This window comes from Staurois parvus, unplaced genomic scaffold, assembly GCF_062004578.1.
Source record: "Staurois parvus isolate SC_StPar_1 unplaced genomic scaffold, SC_StPar_1.0 ptg000347l, whole genome shotgun sequence".
Classification (NCBI taxonomy): domain Eukaryota; kingdom Metazoa; phylum Chordata; class Amphibia; order Anura; family Ranidae; genus Staurois; species Staurois parvus.
In genome coordinates, this window is record NW_028318143.1 from 5,512,068 (window position 1) to 5,531,532 (window position 19,465).

The following is a 19,465-nucleotide window of genomic DNA, read 5'->3' on the forward strand; positions in this document are numbered from 1 at the left end:
GGATCTAAGTTATCCTGAAATCTTTAATTTAAATTCTGATCGTCTTTAAAATCTTATGTACACAACTGCTTCTTTTTTGCTGTCTGTCCCATTGGGGAGATAACCGCTCACTTTTTATCTCGGGGATGTAAACAGATTTAGGCTCCATGTACACTGCAGCTGATAAACTCATGTTTAGGAGCTTTTCTGCGTTTTTTTCAGCAGCCCCTGAACTCTCCCTAATGTGTTCCTATGTGTCCATGTACACATCGTCATTTACAGTCGTTTACAGGCAGCTGAGTTTACAGTCGTTTTTTTGAACGCACCAAACTTGCATTCAGGAGTAGATTTTATCAGCATTTCAAACTCCAAATGCTTGTAAACGAGTGTAAATGTGTGTAAAGCGGCTAACCGTATTAATAAGCATTTGGAACATTTTTTTAACTCTTCCATTTCCAGATGCTGTCCAGAGCCTTTTTTCATCATGAAAAATGCATGCAAAGCGTTTCCCGGTACTCAAATGGACCCGGTACACCATACTTTGAGGTTTCGTATGAAAGAAAATATGTTAGACACTGCTGCAATAATTTCTGCACAGAAATGAGCTGCAACACATCTAAACACCACAAAAAAAAAAAACACAGCTAATCTCAACAAATACTGCTCTCTTTGCTTCTGCTCTCTCTATTTCTCTCAAAATGTCTGAAATAGTTAATTTTTTACTGTTTTTCAGTACTTTCTGGGCATTTTGGAAGGTCTCCTGAGGTTATCTTTAAAAAACGCTTCTAAACGCGCATAAACGCGGTATGCACATGCGGCAAAACAGAATTTTTTTAACCTAAGTTTTCCAGCAGTCAGTTTCCATCGTTCAGAAGTGTCCCGTGCACATGGAGCCTTAAGAGAATTTGGGATTTCCCATCATTTTTTGTTCTAGTAACCACACTCACCAGGACAAATAGAGAGGGTTAACCTCCCTGGCGGTATTCCCGAGTGTAGCTCGGGGTAAAGTTTCAGTACCACAAGCGGTACCCCGAGCTACACTCGGGCTTACCATGCGGCGCTGCTCCGGAATTTCTCGATCACTTGCCTTGTCCTGCGCTCCCGCGATGTCCCTCCTGCAGTGTCCATTGTAATGTCCTCCGGCGGATGCTGTCATCTGTCATCTGGGTTCTGTCCCCTGCGAGCGTCGGGACGTACGGGGGACGGAACGGCGGGAAATTTGATAATGACAAAAAGTGACATTCACTAAAATCACATAGTAAAACATTACTGTATCAAACCATTTCACATACATTTTGTCTCGAGTGCTTTGTCCTGTGCCCTGCCTGCATTTTTACTGTTTTTTTCTGCCTGGAAACTGAGAAAAGTCCATGGCGTCCAAAAAGCGTCCCTTTAGGTCAAAATCGGTTTAGACCGGCTAGAGAACAGCGATAGTAAATTAGAACCACTTGTAGAATTGAGTGATAATGATTTGTGGGGGAAATTCATCATCAGACACTGAAAACGATTTTGTGACTTTGCTCAGTGATGTGCGAACTTGGCTCTATATTTCAAATTTCAGTGTTTTTGGTTTGATTATATTATTGAATTAAATTTATTATTATTATATTATTATTTTTTATGATTATTTATTAAATTATAATTTATGATTTCGTGTTTCAAGTTTATCCTACCCGGGGTGTTTATTAGACTCTTGTTCGGACAGATTTCAGTGAGTTATTCCTAAGAATTACAGCCTACAATAAACAAAATACATATTTCCATGCAAAAAAATGTACCGCTTTGAGCACAGAAATACTGACATAATCAGACCACTAGGGAGGTTAAACTCCACCCCCCCTCCCCAAAAAAAGACAAAACAAAAAACAAACAAACCTGGCAATAGGTATTGTTGAATTCTGTAAGGTTTCCTTACCAGATTCATCATCATATCCACAGGGCTGACACGGTGAGGATTCATTTTTTCTAAACTTTTCTTAACTTGCTCAAACGAAGGTCTCATCATGGCATTGTGTGCCCAGCATCTCTTTATCAGCTTCAGAAAAGACAGAATATGAATAAAGTGTCCAGTTTTAAAAAGGTTCAAAATAGTTTTTTAGAAACTTTTCGCCGCTCTGACTATTCTGTTGTTATCATTGGGGAAGATGAATATTATTTATAATTTTAATGCTGAATCCCCAGGACTATACATAGGCTCCAGGCAGAGCAGTTCAGAGAAGATCTCTGGAGCAGAGTTTTACTCTGGAGCAAATTTTACTATGTGTATTACACTGAAGGTGTTGGGGACTAAATGTGAAGTTGCCCTTTAAGGGCTAGATTTACGGGTTAGCCCACATGGAAGAAAAATATTTTTGAAATCTATAAATATATTTTAAAGTATTCTTCCCAAATATATTGCCATATATTTGAAATGCTACAAGTTTGACCATATTTTATATATATATATATATATATATATACATACACACACACACTGCATGTTGAAATGCGTTTTTATTACAAAATATATAAAAAATATTTTTTAAAATACATTTCAAATATACTGTATGTCTTTAAAAATACAAATCTATATTTTTGGAATGCATTTACAAATATCTGTAAAAATATATCTTCAAATTTCTTTTTTATATGTTAAACAAAATCTGAAGAATATATTTAAAAAAATATATTTTTAAAAATATATTATTTTTAATATACTCTTCAGATTTTCTATAACATATAAAAAAGTAATTTTAACATTTATTTTTACATATATATGTAAATGCATTCCAGTATATTTGAAATGTATTTTTAAAAATATTTTTCATATATTTTTGTAATAAAAATGCATTTCAACACGCAGTATATATATATATATATATATATATATATATATATATATATATATATATATATATATATTTATTGAAATATATTGAGTATGGCAAAAAATTGTAGCATTTCAAATATATGGCGATATATTTGGGAAGAATATTTTTTAAATATATTTCAAATATATTTTTCTTCCATATGGGAGGTTTGGGCTTGAAGTTAGGGTTAGTCTGAGGTTAAAGAGAACCTAAACTGAGATAAAATAACCTAACCTGCCACTGACACCACATGGTAGGAACCTGCAGGTACAGGCAAGCACAGTTCTTCCACACAGTGTCTGGAGTGGCCTGAATCACCAACTCTGGTATACAAATATTGCTAATTTCCCTGATCAAAAGCCTAGAGGTGCTGCCTCCAGCTCCTGAAATACACTGTTGGCCAGCAAGGAACCCATTACCACATAACTGGGCCAATATTGAGAATATTGGTGGCAATGCACTCTGCAATATATCCGATTGATCAAAGTCAGATTTGGCAAAACAATCAAATTGGACATCAGCTAAGTGAGACAAGTGTCATGAAATAAATTCCATAGATCAACCCTGTATGGTTGTTTTTTTTTTTCTGCCACAACCAATCAACTTGAGTCAACCAAAACCATCACTATCTGTTGTTTATCACTTAGCCATGCCGATTTTGTCTCACTTGATTGCTGTCCACCTTAATCATTTTGTCGAATCAAACATTGATCATCTGATTTATTGCACTGTGTATGGCCACCAAAAAGAAGCTGGAAGGGCTGAGGTCAAGTAGCTCTGTATTTGCATAACGCAGTGTTTTGGGATTTGGGGCACTCTGGGCACTAAATAGGAGAACCGACCTGGTGTGCAGTCACCTGGAGGTGCTTGATGTGGTACTACTTGCAGTCAGGTTTAGGGATTTCCTTTCACTTCCTATGATGTTAACACAACAAGAAATCAATGGAAATGTCACCAAAGTGAGGGACATGCCCTGTTCTGCCTCCAGCAGGGGAATATATTATGCGTGTCCTGCCTGCAATATAAAATTTGGCCACTAGATGGCACCAGTAATATATTTACTGTGTCACAGGAACTGGAGACTGTTCAGATAAGAGTTACAGTAAAGTGTTACTAAACCCACAACAGTAAAATCAGTTTGTATATGCAGTAAAGCATGCTTGTTATACTCACTGTGGAGCCTATGGGGTTAATCCTCTGCATTGTGTAAAAAGGATGTTTGATCCCCTTCTTCTGTCCCTAATCCTTCTGCTGATAGCACATAGCCTTGGGGGCAAGCTGCACATGTTCAGTTTGGTGTGTGTTGTTAGAGAGTTTTTTTTTCTTGGGAGAGTGCATGTGATCAGCACAGGGCCAATCATCACTGTCCAGACACCGGGTCAGGGGTTATGCAGCCTCATAGGGCAATCAGGGGAGAATGAAAAACCTCCTACAAGCCTTAACCAGTGCTCTGCTGGACACTGATAGAAATCACAAGACTGCTCTAACTACTGATGTGAAAAGGAATTTAGCAGTTTGTATTTACAAAAACAATTACATTTCTATGTTCTGTGTACAGTGGGAGAGCAGATATAGTGAATGCAGGGTCCTGGGTTTAGTAACAATTTAAGAGTTAATAACAATTCATATAATTCTGACAGAAAGGAATGAGAGCTCAGACTCCATCTTAGAACTTTGAGAGAAGGAACCAGCTATCAGAGCTCATGTTGGACTTGCATCCCCTAAAGGCAGCATTGCTGGTGAGAATTACTTATCGCCATCTATAGCCAAACTATTCATTTCATTAACTACTCACTGGCAGGAGAGAGATCTGTATTGTTTACACACAGGTCTCTCCTCTGTCACTGTTCCTCGGCGTTCGCTGGGTGCCGGTGGGGAATCTCCGGCCGTGACCCGGTGATCAACATCTGTAGCCGCCAATTGTAGCTCCGTATCCGTATTGTATACCATGCTGGGCAAATTCATTAAAGCAAAGCATAGACCGAGGATCTGTGATTTTGTAAAGCTTAGTACACACGATCGGAAAATCGTACCAAAAATACCGCTTTTGAAGCGATCGTACGATAATCTGATCATTACTACACAGCTTTTGTTGGAAATTATTCGATGGGACAAGCATGAATTTTTTTTTCGTACGATACCAGATCATACAATTTTCGTTTAATTAGTACAGTTTTCATCCAAAAATACAATACAAATACATCACTTCCAAATTTTTTTTTCTGTCCTACGAGACTTTTTATAACTTTAGTAATCTCTTCACTTTTGATATGAGACTAGCGTGCAACAAAAAAAATGGTTGATCATTTGTCCGATATTCTTTACGGGGCTTAAGACTGTGTTGGGCGGCTATTTCAGCGCAGTCCCACTGCAACACAAGGTAACATGCCTTGTCTGCTAGCTGGCCATGCAGTACCTTTTTTCAGTGCAATGCAATCCTACCTCTAATACCACACTGCGTAAAAATGAAATTAATGAAATGTCACTTTGTGACATTAAGATAAAGTTGGTTAAAAGAAACACAAAGTAAAGAGTGCGATGTTCCGCAATCAGAGCATCGGCACCGCTGTCATCCTACAGCACTCCAGAGGCCTCATTCTAGCACAGCTGCTGGTATGACCCTGTATGGGTTCTACTACATTGACTATGAAGCACTGTATATTAAATCTATTCCACGTTCATAAAACTATATTTTATCTTGAATTTAAATATACATATATAGATTATTTCCTTTATATTAACTGTTTTCAAGGATATGGCAGTAATTAAGAAGTTGAAATAGATTACAAATGGATGTGTATAGAATATCAGTATGATGAGATGTGAATTCTATGCTGTTTTTATAATTCATCTATTATGTATTTAGCTATGCGGTTTTCCATCTCTGTAACACATCTAGACTTTCACTGGATTATAATTGCCGTCAGTAATTTGTTAACCTAGAAACACTGACCTCGGAATAATCGGCTGGGTTTGGGCAGTACTCGTCATCCTTGCCTCCGCTTAGCTCAGGGATTGGAGGTCTCCATGTCACATCTTTCAAGTAGGCTTCTCCCTGTAGGATTTCAAGAAAATTCTCACATTGCATTGACGCCAGGCATTAATTACAATTGTTAGGTTGCGGCTCCACAAATCCCAGGTGCCACTAAAAACTGCGTCCTTGCACCTGGGTTCACACACTGCCGTCCATTGACTTCAATGCAAAATCACGTCCCATTGACTTTTATTGCAAAATCGCGGCCCATTGACTTTCATTGAAAAATCACGTCCTAGTGACTTCAATGCAAAAACACGTCCCATTGACTTCAATGCAAAAACGTGCCCCATTAACTTCAATGCAAAAACGCATTCCATTAACTTCAATGCAAAAACGCGTGCCATTGCCGTCAATGCAAAATCGTGTCCCATTGACTTCACTGCAAAATCGCGTCCCATTGAGTTCAATGCAAAGCTGCATCCCAGTGACTACAATGCGAAATCTCCTGTCAACAGCAATCCTATGTGAACACTTATCTCTGCATACCACTCTACTCTATCATTTGTGAGTCTAGAACGCACTGCTACAAACTCGCACATGACCCGTTTTGTAATGGCACTCAAAACACAATGCTTGTGGATCGCATCTCTGTGAACCACCTCAATAGGAACACAGAATATCTAGCCTGTCGCGCAATTCTGTGAGCTTGAAAATGCATCCAGAATCATACATGGGTGAACCAGGGTAAATGCATTCACACCTGGCAGAACTGCTGCGATTGAAAAAAGAAGGTTCAGATACCATTATTTTCATTGGCGCCTAAAACATGGTGCAGTTTTGCCGTGATTGCTGCGCGGCAAATCACATCGTGTGAAGTTTGTCTCTCAAAAGTTGTCTTGCCCCAGGCGCTGACAACCTATGCTACGGCTCCTAACTCAGAGCCACTGAGGAAGAGGCAAGTCCTCGAAACGCGTTGTTGGAGGTCCAGTGTTCCTAGGTGGATAACCATACCATGCGGACAGGACAGTGCTGTTCTTTATGATGAGCTTTTATACATTTGTCCTTTGTGAGTATATCACCTATTATTTTTATCAATAAATGTTATTTAAGGTAATGCATTAGGCTGATGTGGCCTCTCTTTGTTTTCTTTGTAAGTTTTAAGACTGGATGGACATTTAGAGCCCCTTTCTGGGAAATCTGAAATTCTCCCCTGCAGTGGGGCTGCACCCTCACTGCAATAATTAACTGGTTGCCTATTCTAGGGTAGAGTAGAAGTACTTTTAGTCTAGGTTCACATTGTTTGTGCAGGTCTCATCAAAATCAATGCCAGGCCATGGACCCTGCATCAGTGTTGATGATGCCAGGATCTTTGGACTGCTGGAATATGGGGAAGAAGAGGCTGTCAGGACCAGTTTAGCAGAATAGAGGAGCGGAGGATCAGGTAAGTAAATCTTCCTTTATTTGCCCCTAAACCTAAATGACTAGTCAACCATTGCAGTGCAGACGCAGTCCCACAGCAAGGGAGAATTTTCAGATTTCCCGGAGTTCCGCTTTAATCGGTTTAAAATGAGCAGAACAATTAAGCAGGAGGCAGAAACTGCAAAAAAAAAAAAATGAATATATATATACAGTAGGTACAAACTATTCACAGCTGAATAAAAAAGAAAGAAAACCATAGAATAGAACTTACTGAAAACGGTTCACACCTGCTTGCAATTTCAACTAGTAGGATGGCATAGCTGGAATGAAAATAATACTTTTGGTTATTTAGAAGGTGATTTTTTTAACCAATAAAACATATCAAATTGAAATTTTATATGTGATATCTCCATGTAATGGAAGAATGGTGGTGTGGATTTTATGATTGTCTGACAAGAATTGGTGAAGGCTTAATATGGGTGCTATCATTCTTGAACTATCAAATCTTCTCGCAAATGAATACTGCCGGCAATGATACATTACATTATCCAGAAGTTGTTTGACAGATTTTAACAGGTTCCATTATAAGTCTACTATCACATCTCATCTCTGTTTTAATCATATCCATTGCCCCGGTCCTGAGGAAGGAGAGGCATTTCCCCCCGAAACGTGATGGCTTTACCTGTTGTTCTTGATCATTAAACATTTCAAACAGACCACTGAGTGATATGAAATTTTGTACTGGTTGTTCCTCTATATCCATTCCAGAATCAGATAACTCTTGAGTGTTCTCAGCAACCCAGGACCATAGTAAGCCCCCCAGAAGACTCACTCCATTGTGTATTCCCCAATACCAAGCCTCAGGTCCATTGGTCCAGCACTATCACACATGCACATTAAAGAAAATACTAGGCAGTCTAGAACACACGATATCCGGCTATCAATTGACCTATCTGACATATCGGATAAAGTTCGCTAAAGTGGATGCTGCAATTCATCTGTTAGGACTGCAATATTGTAGTAATAAATTGATGCGTACTTACTGGCAGGTGATACAAATCTTTTTTACAGGAGTGTTTTTTTAAGAACTATTTGTAACATTTCTAAATTTTTTTAAAGAGATATAAGTTTTGTGTTTTTGATATCTGAAAGTCACAATCATGAAAAGTCACTCAAGTTTGATACCATGAAAGTCCCAATCTCATTTTTATGTTACCTATAAACATCAGCAGCAGGTGTGGGTACTATACAGCTGCTGTCACTCTGGATGACCTCTGGGGGGCAGTAGATGTGCACTGGCTTTTTCTCCATCAGCTCTTTGAACTCGTCCCTTCTGTAGACCATCAGCCCGTAGTCTGGAAAGGTAGAAAACTAGAATGCATTATTTTGGTTTAAGAACACTTGTTACAATATATATTAATTGTATTTTATGCGCACACACAAGGTATATAAGCATACAAGGTGTGACAATTTAATTCCTGGAATGTCTGCAGTGTAGCACTTTATTGGTTTCATATAGCCATTCACACTCGAGAGTGTTCTGACATGTTCTTACTAGCACTCGCCTGGGTCACAGACCAGATGATTTAGCCTTTACAGAGCAGTAGAAGAAATAAAACGTGTATGCATTGTGTTCTTGTTGGAAAATGAGTGACAAGAATCTGGAGCAGTGGATTACGGTCAAATTGTACGTGAAAATTAGCAAACATGCGAATGAAACTTTGATTCTGTTACAACAGACATATGGTGAACATTCCATGAAGACATTAAGGGGTTTATTTACTAAAGCTGGAGAGTCCAAAATCAGACTCCCTTCTGCATAGAAACCAATCAGCTTCTAACCTCAGCTTGTTCAATGAAGCTTTGGCAATGAAACCTGGAAGCTGATTGGTTTCTATGCAGAAGGGAGTCTGATTTTGGACTCTCCAGCTTTAGTAAATAAACCCCTAAGTGTTTTTGAAAGGCATAGGCAGTTTATGAGGGGGAAGGAAGATGTCCACAATGATTCAAAAAGTGGGCAGCCAAAAACACACAAGACAGATGCAGAGGTGGAAAATGAAAAGGTTAAGTGAATCTGTTTGGAAGAAAAGACTGGAACTGGCTTGACAAATGGATTCTTCACCACGACAATGCTCCTGCACATAATGGGTTGAGTGTTCACAAGTTCCTGGCTCAGAAATCCATTCTGAAACTTGACCAACCACCTTATTCCCCTGACTTAGCACCCTGTAACTTTTAGCTCTTTTCAAAATTAAAAAAATGCCTTATAAGGACACAGAATTGATGACAAAGATACTGCATTCCCAAAAACTAATTCCAGGAAAGTTTCCAGCAGTGGCGGAGTTGTCTAGAAAAGTGTGTTGCTTCACAAGGGGACTACTGTGAAGGTGACAACAGCCAATAGTGTGTAGGTAAGCAAACATTTTTTTTTACAGTCCAATTAAATTGTCACACCTCATATGTATTCCCTTGGAGCACAGGTGTCAAACTGGCAGCCCTCCAGCTGTTGCCAAACTACAAGTCCCATGAGGCATTGCAAGATTGACAGTTACAAGCATGACTCCCAAAGGCAGGGGAATGATGGGACTTGTAGTTTCGCAACAGCTGGAGGGCTGCCAGTTTGACACCCCTGCCTTAGAGCATGAGTGCTCAACCTGTGACCCTCCAACTTTTGCACAACTACAAGTCCCATGAGGCAATGCAAGGCTGATAGTGACAAGCATGACCCACAAAGGTTGAGGCATGATGGGACTTGTAGTTTCGCAACAGCTGGAAGACCACAGGTTGAGCACCAGTGAGTATGTGTCAGTATGTCTATACATGGAATTATTTTAAACTCTATATCCCACATGATAGAACCCTACCTGAGATCTTACAAACCCAGCGATCATCTATGACACAGTCGCGGGAGGTCAGCTTTCCATGATAGATTTTATGTTGGTGTAGATACATCATTCCTCGGGCAATGTCTGTGGCAAACGAAAGTCTGTAACAAGACAGAAAGTATTCTTTACTTTATTGATGGCACCTTATTTGCTGTGCTGCAATATAAAATTGTGCACACCAGTGGACATGGTGTTGAGTTAGCATCCGATGGTTACAGTTACCATTTGAAGACTTTGAGGAACATCTCCAAATTTATAATGTTACCATTTATATGTAAAACAGGGGATGTGTGAATCTGCCTGGGTTCAGTTCACAAAGAGGTTTGCAAAGTTGGTTCAAAGTGCAAAAATTTGCAAAATGTGCGGTGGACCCAACCAAAGTCAATTGGGGGCGGATCTTGTTACTTCTGTTGTTTGTTACTTCACTTCTGGCCTTTTCTAGGGCTAATATGCAAAATATCATCAAACAAAAAGCACAGTAAGCAAGTCACTGCCTTGGTGAATGTGGACCATCACTCAAATCATTAAGATTAATGATTTATTATAAAATCGTATTATTGGTAAATTTACTGGCTGATCAGAGATACAATCAGAAAACTGTGCCATACACCGTGTTCCAAATTATTATGCAAATTCTATTTAAGTGCCACAAAGATTAAATATTTTGTTTTTCAGTTGAACTCATGGATGGCATTGTGTGTCAGGGCTCTTTTGATCACTGAAAACAATCTCGGACACCTGTGATAATTAGATTGACAGGTGAGCCCAATTTAAGGAAAAACTACTAAAGGAGGGTGTTCCACATTATTAAGCAGAGCACCATTTTCAAGCAATATGGGGAAGAAAAAGGATTTCTCTGCTGCCAAAAAGAGTGAAATAGTTCAATGCCTTGGACAAGGTATGAAAACATTAGATATTTCACGAAAACGTGAGCGTGATCATCGCACTATTAAGAGATTTGTGGCTGATTCAGAGCACAGATGGGTTCGTGCAGATAAAGGCACATTGAGGAAGATTTCTCCCAGATCCATGCATCGGATCAAGAGAGCAGCTGCTAAAATACCATTACATAGCAGAAAACAGATATTTGAAGCTGCTGGTGCCTCTGGAGTCCCACGGACATCAAGGTGTAGAGTCCCCCAGAGTCTTGCAACTGTGCATAAACCTTCTATTTGGCCACCAATAACCAATGCTCACAAGCAGAAATGGCTGCATTGGGCAGACAAATACATGAAGACTAATTTTCAAACAGTCCTGTTCACTGATGAGTGCCCAGCAAACCTGGATGGTCCAGATGGATAGAGTGGACGGCCACCCTGTTCCAACAAGGCTGCTACGTCAGCAAGGCGGTGGTTGAGTCATGTTTTGAACCGGAATCATAGGAACAGAGCTGGTCAGTCCCTTTAGGGGCCCCAAAGGTGTAAAGATGACCTCTGCAAAGTATGTGAAGTTTATGACTGACCACTTTCTTCCCTGGTACAGAAGGAAGAACTATGCTTTCCGTAATAAAATCATCTTCATGCATGACAATGCACCATCTCATGCTGCAAAGAATACCTCTGCATCAATGGCTGTTATGGGGATAAAAGGAAAGAAAGTCATAGTGTGGCCTCCATCCTCCCCTGACCTCAATCCTATTGAGAACCTTTGGAGCATCCTCAAGCAAAAGATCTATGAGGGTGGGAGGCAGTTTACATCCAAACAGCAGCTCTGGGAGGCTATTCTGACATCTTGCAAACAAATTCAAGCAGAAACTGTCCAAAAACTCACAAGTTCAATGGATGCAAGACTTGTAAAGCTGCTATCAAATAAAGGGTCCTATGTTACAATGTAACGTGACCTGTTAAAATGTTTAAAAAGTTAAAATGTTGTTAAAAGTTTGATTGAGATAGCTTTTGATTTAAGTAAATATGCTGCAAACACAACAAATGACAATTTTCAGTTCTTTACAACCTATAAAGTGTTTTGAAACTTACTGTGTGTAATAATTTGGAACAGTGCATTGTAAGTTTTTTATGTTTAAAAAAAATACTGTTATTAGGAGGTTTGTTCAATAAAATTTGAGTTGTACTCTTAATAGTTGATAACATGAGACTTATGCTGACTGTTATTTACATCAATTATTTAGGTAAATGAGAAAAATATCATTTGCATAATAATTTGGAACACGGTGTACACTCAACAATTATATGAAATAGTCTGCTCTCCTATGAGAGAATCTTCTGTCCAGGCCAATCAGAAAAATTTGGATTAAATTGATTGGTTTTGATGGAAACTGATTTATGACACAGTACATGTCCTTTCGATAATTCACAGATCTGATCAAATCATCCACTTCAAAATTTTTCTATCAAATCATTACGTATATATGGCCATCATGACAGCTCCAACACACACTGACAACATGGCTGCTGTTGCCATGCACAAAAGCCAAATTATTGCCTTTTGTGCTTGGCAAAGGCATTATTGTTCATTATTTTGGGCAGGGAACTTACAAAATTTATGGTCAAAAGTTCTCAATTTGCAAACTTCCAAGACTCACCACTAAGCCATGGTAGTGGAGAACCTGAAACTCTGGAAATAACTGGAACGTAGGATATTGTTTTATCACAAGGATCTATTGCATTCTGAGCTTTGTTTCTCAGGATCTAAGATTCAAATATCTGCACATGAGGATGAGGGGGAAAGGGGGAATGTCACTATTTTTATAGAAGAAACTGTAGATTTTCTAATATTTGATTTATGTCATGTGACCATGTTAGATACCTGCTGTGCTTTGAGCCATGTACAAACAAAGACATTGAAACACCAATTTTCTGTGCAGCCAGTGAAAGCTTACCGGAAGCCCCAATTCAGAGGAACGTCATCATTTAAGAGGACATCTATCAGGCTGCCCTTAGGACAATATTCCGTGATGATGAAGATGTTTCCTTCTATTGATCCTCCAATGAACTTACAGAGATTCTGATGATCCAACTTCCTGCAAAATCAGCATAATGTAATCACTGGAGAGCTTTTCAAGTCCTCTAAAGCCTCATACACAAGATCAGAAAATCGTAGGAAGAATTCTGCTTTCCAAGTGATCGTACAATAATCTGATCATTAGTACACAGCAATTGTCTGAATTACTCGAAGCGAAAAGCACAACATTTTTTGTCATGCGATACCAAATCTTACGATTTTCGTTCAACCAGTACAATTTGTGACCGAAAATACAATACAAATACTTTACAATACATTACATCACTTCCGAATTTTTATTCTGCTATACAAGAATTTTTGGAACTTTAGTTAACATCTTCACTTTTTATATAAGACAAGCATGCAAGAAAAGAAAATGGACGCTCATTTGTCCTATATTCTCAATGTGTATATGGGGCTTACCCAAAACTGATTAACCTGAGAACACTGATAACATTATCATGGACTACTGAAAGAAACAAAACATAAGAAATAGCCAAGAAAGGCCATCTTTATAAGGACTACTACCTATAGTTCTGCAGCCATGATTAGAGCTTTAATTTATTGTTTCTGGCCATCAGGATGTCCTCTTAGGACAAATTGGTAAGATTTATTTTGAAGTGCACCAGTTTCCTGACTATGGATAACAAGGTACTCTGTATTGCCACCCTGGCCTGCCTTTACACACATTTTAATGGCATCCCAGTCTTAGTCCGTAGGGTTCAATATTGAGTTGGCCCCGTCCTTTGCAGCTATAACAGCTTCGACTCTTCTGGGAAGGCCGTCCACAAGGTTTAGGAGGGTGTCTATGGGAAGGTTTGACCATTCTTCCAGAAGCCCATTAGTAAGGCCAGGCACTGATGTCGGACGAGATGGCCTGGCTCGCAGTCTCCGCTCTAATTCATCCCAAAGGTGTTCAGGTTGAGGTCAGGACTCTGTGCAGGCCAGTCAAGTTCCTCCACCCCAAACTCGCTCATCCATGTCTTTATGGACCTTGTTGTGTGTACTGGTGCGCAGTCATGTTGGAACAGGAAGGGGCCATCCCCAAACTGTTCCCACAAAGTTGAGAGCATGAAATTGTTGAAAATGTATTGGTATGCTGACAGCTTAAGAGTTCCCATCACTGGAACTAGGGGGCCAAGCCCAACCCCTGAAAAATAGCACCACACCATAATACCAAACTTTACACTTGGCACAATGCAGTCAGGCAAGTACCGTTCTCCTGGCACCTGCCAAACCCAGACACATCCATCAGATTGCCAGACAGAGAAGCGTAATTCGTCACTCTCGAGAACATGTCTCCACTACTCTAGAGTCCAGTGGCGGCGTGCTTTACACCACTGCATCCGAAGCTTTGTATTGCACATGGTGATTTAAGGCTTGGATGCAGCTGCTCAGCCATGAAAACCCATTCCATGAAGCTCTCTATGCACTGTTGTTGTGCTAATCTGAAGGCCACATGAAGTATGGAGCTTTTTAGCTATTGACTCTGCAGACAGTTGGCGACTTCAGTGCACTGTGCGCTTCAGCATGTGCTGACCCCGCTCTGTCATTCTACGTGGCCTACCACTGGGTGGCTGAGTTGCTGTTGTTCCCAGTTGCTTCCACTTTGTTATATTACTACTAACAGTTGACAGTGGAATATTTAGTAGCCAGGAAATGTCACGGATGGACTTATTGCACAGGTGGCAACCTATCACGGTACCACGCTTGGAGTCACTGAGCTCCTGAGAGCGACCCATTCTTTCACAAATGTTTGTAGAAGCAGTCTGCATGCCTAGGTGCTTATATACACCTGTGGCCATGGAGGTGATTGGAGCACCTGAATCCAATGATTTGGAGGGCTGGCCCAATACGTTTGGCATTATAGTGTATTCACATTTTCTTAATGAGCATTAAAATAGATTTAAAACAAACCACCCCTGAGCTCTCTAGCTGCAGGTACTGTGAAATAATTCATTACCAAATATCTGAGCAAAAACCTTAGTGACAATGCTCAAAAAGAATCCCATTATACTCATTAGGCTGCTCATCGCATGTCAAGTAAAGCCCGAAAAAGTACATAAGCTTCTTTGGAGCAGAATCACTTGTTTTTGGCCTTGTAGACTTTAACGGGCATGCCTAAAAAATGCTTGAAACAACGCTTGTTTATGAGCATTTTTTAGGTGCTTCAAATTAAAAGTCTATGGGGCCAAAAAACTGTGGGGTTGATTTACTAAAACTGGAGAGTGCAAAATCTGGTGCAGCTGTGCATGGCAGCCAATCAGCTTCTAACTTCGGCTTGTTCAATTAACCACTTCCCGTCCAGCTGTTGTATATAAACGGCCAGACGGTGGCAGTGCAGGGTCAGGTGGCTGTTTATAAACCCTCCCTGGGAGCGCGCAGCACAGTGAAACACCAATCATCAGATGGGACCTCTGTTTGAGGTCCGGATCATGTGATCACTGATTGGCCAATCAGTGATTACATGCAGAGTAGTAAGCAAGATGTCACTTCTGACATCATTGCTTACTACATGTGAAATCTGTGAATGATCAAAGAGGTCACATGGTACAAGGCTATTCACAACAGCCTTGTACCATGTGACAAGCTGTGACCAATCACAGCTCACACAGTAGTTCTCAATGACTGCAAGAATGCAGCCAGAGAGAAGGAGAAATGATTGCTTTTACAGCCTTTATGGGTGTAAAAGCAATCAGTGTAAAAAAAAAAAATCTTCATTACCTCCCGCAAGTAGTACAGTGTCACCATGGTGACACTGTACTGCTAGAGTGACAGTATGTAAAAAAAAAACAAACAACATAATAATATAAAAAAATAAAATACAAATGTAAAAAAAAGTTTAAAAATTATAATTTTTGGTTATAAACTAATTTGGGTTATTTATTTTTTTACTAAAAAAGATAACGGAATATATTTTGGCAAAGATTTATGATGAAATATTATCTATTTGCAAAATGTGATAAGAAAAACACTTTTTTTCTACATTTTTGGACTTTTTCATTTACATAGAAAAAAAAAATAAAAATCCCAGTGGTGAATAAATACCACCAAAATAAAGCTTTGTCTATCTCAAAAAAATGCTAAAAAATTCATATGGGTACATGACCGTGCAATTGTCATTCAAAATGTGATAGTGCTGACAGCTGAAAATTGGCCTAGATAGGAAGGGGGGTGAAAGTGTCTGGACTGGAAGTGCTTTGGCATACAAACCTGGAAGCTGATTGGTTTCTGTTTGGTATCCCTCACCAATTTTAGTAAACCAACCCCTGTGATTCTGCTCCTTTGCTGCAAGTTGCGCATTAAAAAATTGTGCGCATTAAATAATTTAGAGAGGATCAAAGATGTGCATGTCATGTCATAGCATCCTATCAAATTTCAGATTATTATTGTAGACAGACCAGTAAAAAAGGATTTTTGATTAATTGTATTAGTGTGCGGAACTTCGGAGATCTCTATTTGCCTTACTGAATAAGCCAGTTTATGTCAACGGGGCAACTAACCTGTCACACAATAATCAAGGGTATTGTAATGCCTATGAAATGTGTTGGCCTTGGACCATTTGTTTCTTGGGTAATTTGTACAATAAAGAATTGTTGCCCAAATGCCCGGAGCATGAGAAGTGGTCGATGTCATTTCTCTAAGCCAAAGGAACAGAGTCACAAGATATTCTGCTTGGAGTAAGATAAAAACTTGTTTATGGAATTGAACGTGTTTATGACATCTAGTAATGTCACATTAGAAGATAAGAACCTGTTTAAAGACGTCTACTTGCTTGAGAAGTTAGAAATCTTTACATTTAGGGTAGATGAGAAGAAGTTTAGGGTAGATAAGAAGCTGAACTGAAGCAAAAGTGTGACTTTTCAGATAACGATGTGGAATCAATATGGTGACTGATCGTGACTCTGTTATCCTCGCGGAACCTTTCTGCTAGCTCCTCTTGTGGCGGATGTGGCGCCCGTCCACTATTGGAAAGTTGCCAGAAAAATGGTTTAAAAGCCAGGAGTCCAAGCGAGACCGCTAGGAAGCCCCCTAGTGGCCAGAGAACACTCTAACGCTGGGACTCTTGCAAGACTATATGGGCTCATCAATTGGTCGTGCTTATGGCTTCCCTGTGACTCCCTGGACAGTATAGTTCAGATGGGATTTGTTCCTTCCCACTTCCACATAGCTTTGGTAATCTATTAATTCTATGCTTTTGATGCTGTCAAATGATGTGTCTCTTTCATGCTGTAATGCTCACATTATTATTGGTGTGCGTTATTATGCAGATTGTGATGACTATAAGATATATCCTCCTGTGTGTCATGTGATAATAAAAGTGAAGGTTTTGACAGTGCAAGAATATTGCAGTTGGATTCTGTTATTTCTTGAGTGCTGAGTGAATGCTATGATGTACCAGGGCAGGTATACATTGGGTAGAGGGTCTTTCACATACGTAGAATATGTAATGGTGTAAATGCTGATTAAAAGTACCTGCATGACTACATGTTGATTGTGTGTGTATATGACTTGCTTTTAGTTATTGCACCCAGCATTTGCCGTTACAGGTATGTATGATATCTTAAAGAGCCTTCCTCTAATCTTGGATTGCAGAACTAAGCCGGCCATACATAAATTGCAATTCGGCCAGTTTAGCAGGGACCAGCCGAGATTTAATCCATGAAAAGGCAGGCTGATTGTACCTAATTCAATCCATCAATTGACTTGGGCACAACCAGCCTGTCAGATTTTTCTACATGTGATTACTGCTGGTGGCTATAACTGGTAGCGGTGATCATTGTGTTCTGCCAGCCAGGAAGGCTCCTTGTGCTGACAGAACGCAATAGAGCTGTGGGAGGCATTCTTCCATCAACACTTAAAAACACAAACAAGAAAGTGAGCGCTAAAAATACCCAGCTGCTGTAACACCGAAAAGGTACCAAATAAACCTTCCAAAACACTAGTATAAAATAGGTGCAGAGCTAAAATATATCATGAAAATTGATAAAGTGCAAGTAAATCAAAGTGCTAATGCAAACCTGAGGATATAAAACCAAAAACATAAAGGTATAAATTGATATGTGAATATATCACTGTCTCAGATGATTGACAATGATAAACAAGGTGACTGTAGTGTAAATAAACTGACCAATAATAATTGCACTGATATGTCCATAAAGTGACAAAGTGAACGTGATCACGCTGTATAGTGTCACTGTAAAGTGACTGCTGGTGCTAATAAAGTGACAAATGTAATAAACAATAATGCGAAAATAAAATGTCCATGAAGTGACAAGCTGGAGATCCGAAAATTTATGATCTCAGAATTGGTGATCCACACGCTATATTCAATGGTTAGGTGATGTGCCAGGTAAGTAATAGAATTACGCACTCACCAGATGCGCAATAATACACATTTATGGATATGGACTGACTGTGTTGATGGGGGAATCGAGCATTTCCTTTTCTTCCACCCAGAGGGCCGACACCATTTATATCACAAATATGCTGTGTATTGTCAGCCCACAACAGGACTTAGAATCTGAGTGCATTTCTGACAGCTTCCTCTATACTTGCAAGAGATAAAACATGGGCAGGTGTGTATGTATTGCAGAGATGTACTGCATAGTTTTTTTGAGGTTTTTTTGTCTTGACGTATATGTGAACTCACCGGACATGCTGTACTTCTTTCCTGATTGTTTTAGTAATGGTAAAATTCTTCTTATATATTCTTTTTACTGATACTATCCGTCCATCACTGGAAGAAGAGACAGTGGCCTGTTACTGCAGTAGCTTACAATGATGTCATATAATATAGTGTTTATGACTATAATGCAAAAAAAAAAAAAGAGAGAAAGAATAACTAGAAAATCTACAATTTCTGGGAAAATTGTGTGAAGTGTTCTTGCTTCCACCAGTAGTCTACAACTGGAGTGGGCGGAGTAGCTTTTGTGACTCTGCTGCCTGCTCACACACCTGGGTTCCTATGGCAACTCACTCTACAGCAAGGGCAGAGAAGAGCGGTTAAAAACAAACTGCTCCAACTTGCTCACTTCACTGGCGGTTGCCATCTTCAAACAGTTGTAGTTTTAAGACTATAAATCCTACAGTGAAGAGCTTTATATTGTGAGAATCACAAGACCCAGACCTACATTTTGATGCATAGTATGTTTCTGAAATATTAAAAATGGAGGCACAGTCACAGTTTAAAAATTGCCCTTCAAATTTCAGGTGTCTAGAGTGGAGTTTCAATGAATGTCAATGGGCGGCGTGAGTTGCAAACAAATGGTCATATTGTGAAAACTATCAGGACTATGGCTTAGCTGTGGGCATTTTTAGTGGCAGCAGGGATAGCTGAACGTTTTGATATAAGATTTGTGTAGGTGGGCTTGAAAATGAGGGAGTGATGGCAG

At 39.5% G+C, this 19,465-nt stretch overlaps 1 protein-coding gene across 1 annotated transcript in view; it reads right to left on the bottom strand.

Moving 5' to 3' along the window:
• LOC149456807 (atrial natriuretic peptide receptor 2-like) overlaps positions 1–19,465 on the bottom strand; it is a 66,993-nt gene that overhangs the window by 36,773 nt on the left and 10,755 nt on the right. Inside the window, exons 5-11 of the mRNA XM_089684402.1 lie at positions 18,724–18,810; positions 12,949–13,089; positions 10,089–10,210; positions 8,441–8,579; positions 7,496–7,544; positions 5,782–5,883; positions 1,895–2,014 (exon numbers count right to left, since the gene is read on the bottom strand). Coding sequence (XP_089540528.1) covers positions 1,895–2,014; positions 5,782–5,883; positions 7,496–7,544; positions 8,441–8,579; positions 10,089–10,210; positions 12,949–13,089; positions 18,724–18,810 — 760 coding nt within the window. The remainder of the gene's footprint in view (positions 1–1,894; positions 2,015–5,781; positions 5,884–7,495; positions 7,545–8,440; positions 8,580–10,088; positions 10,211–12,948; positions 13,090–18,723; positions 18,811–19,465) is intronic.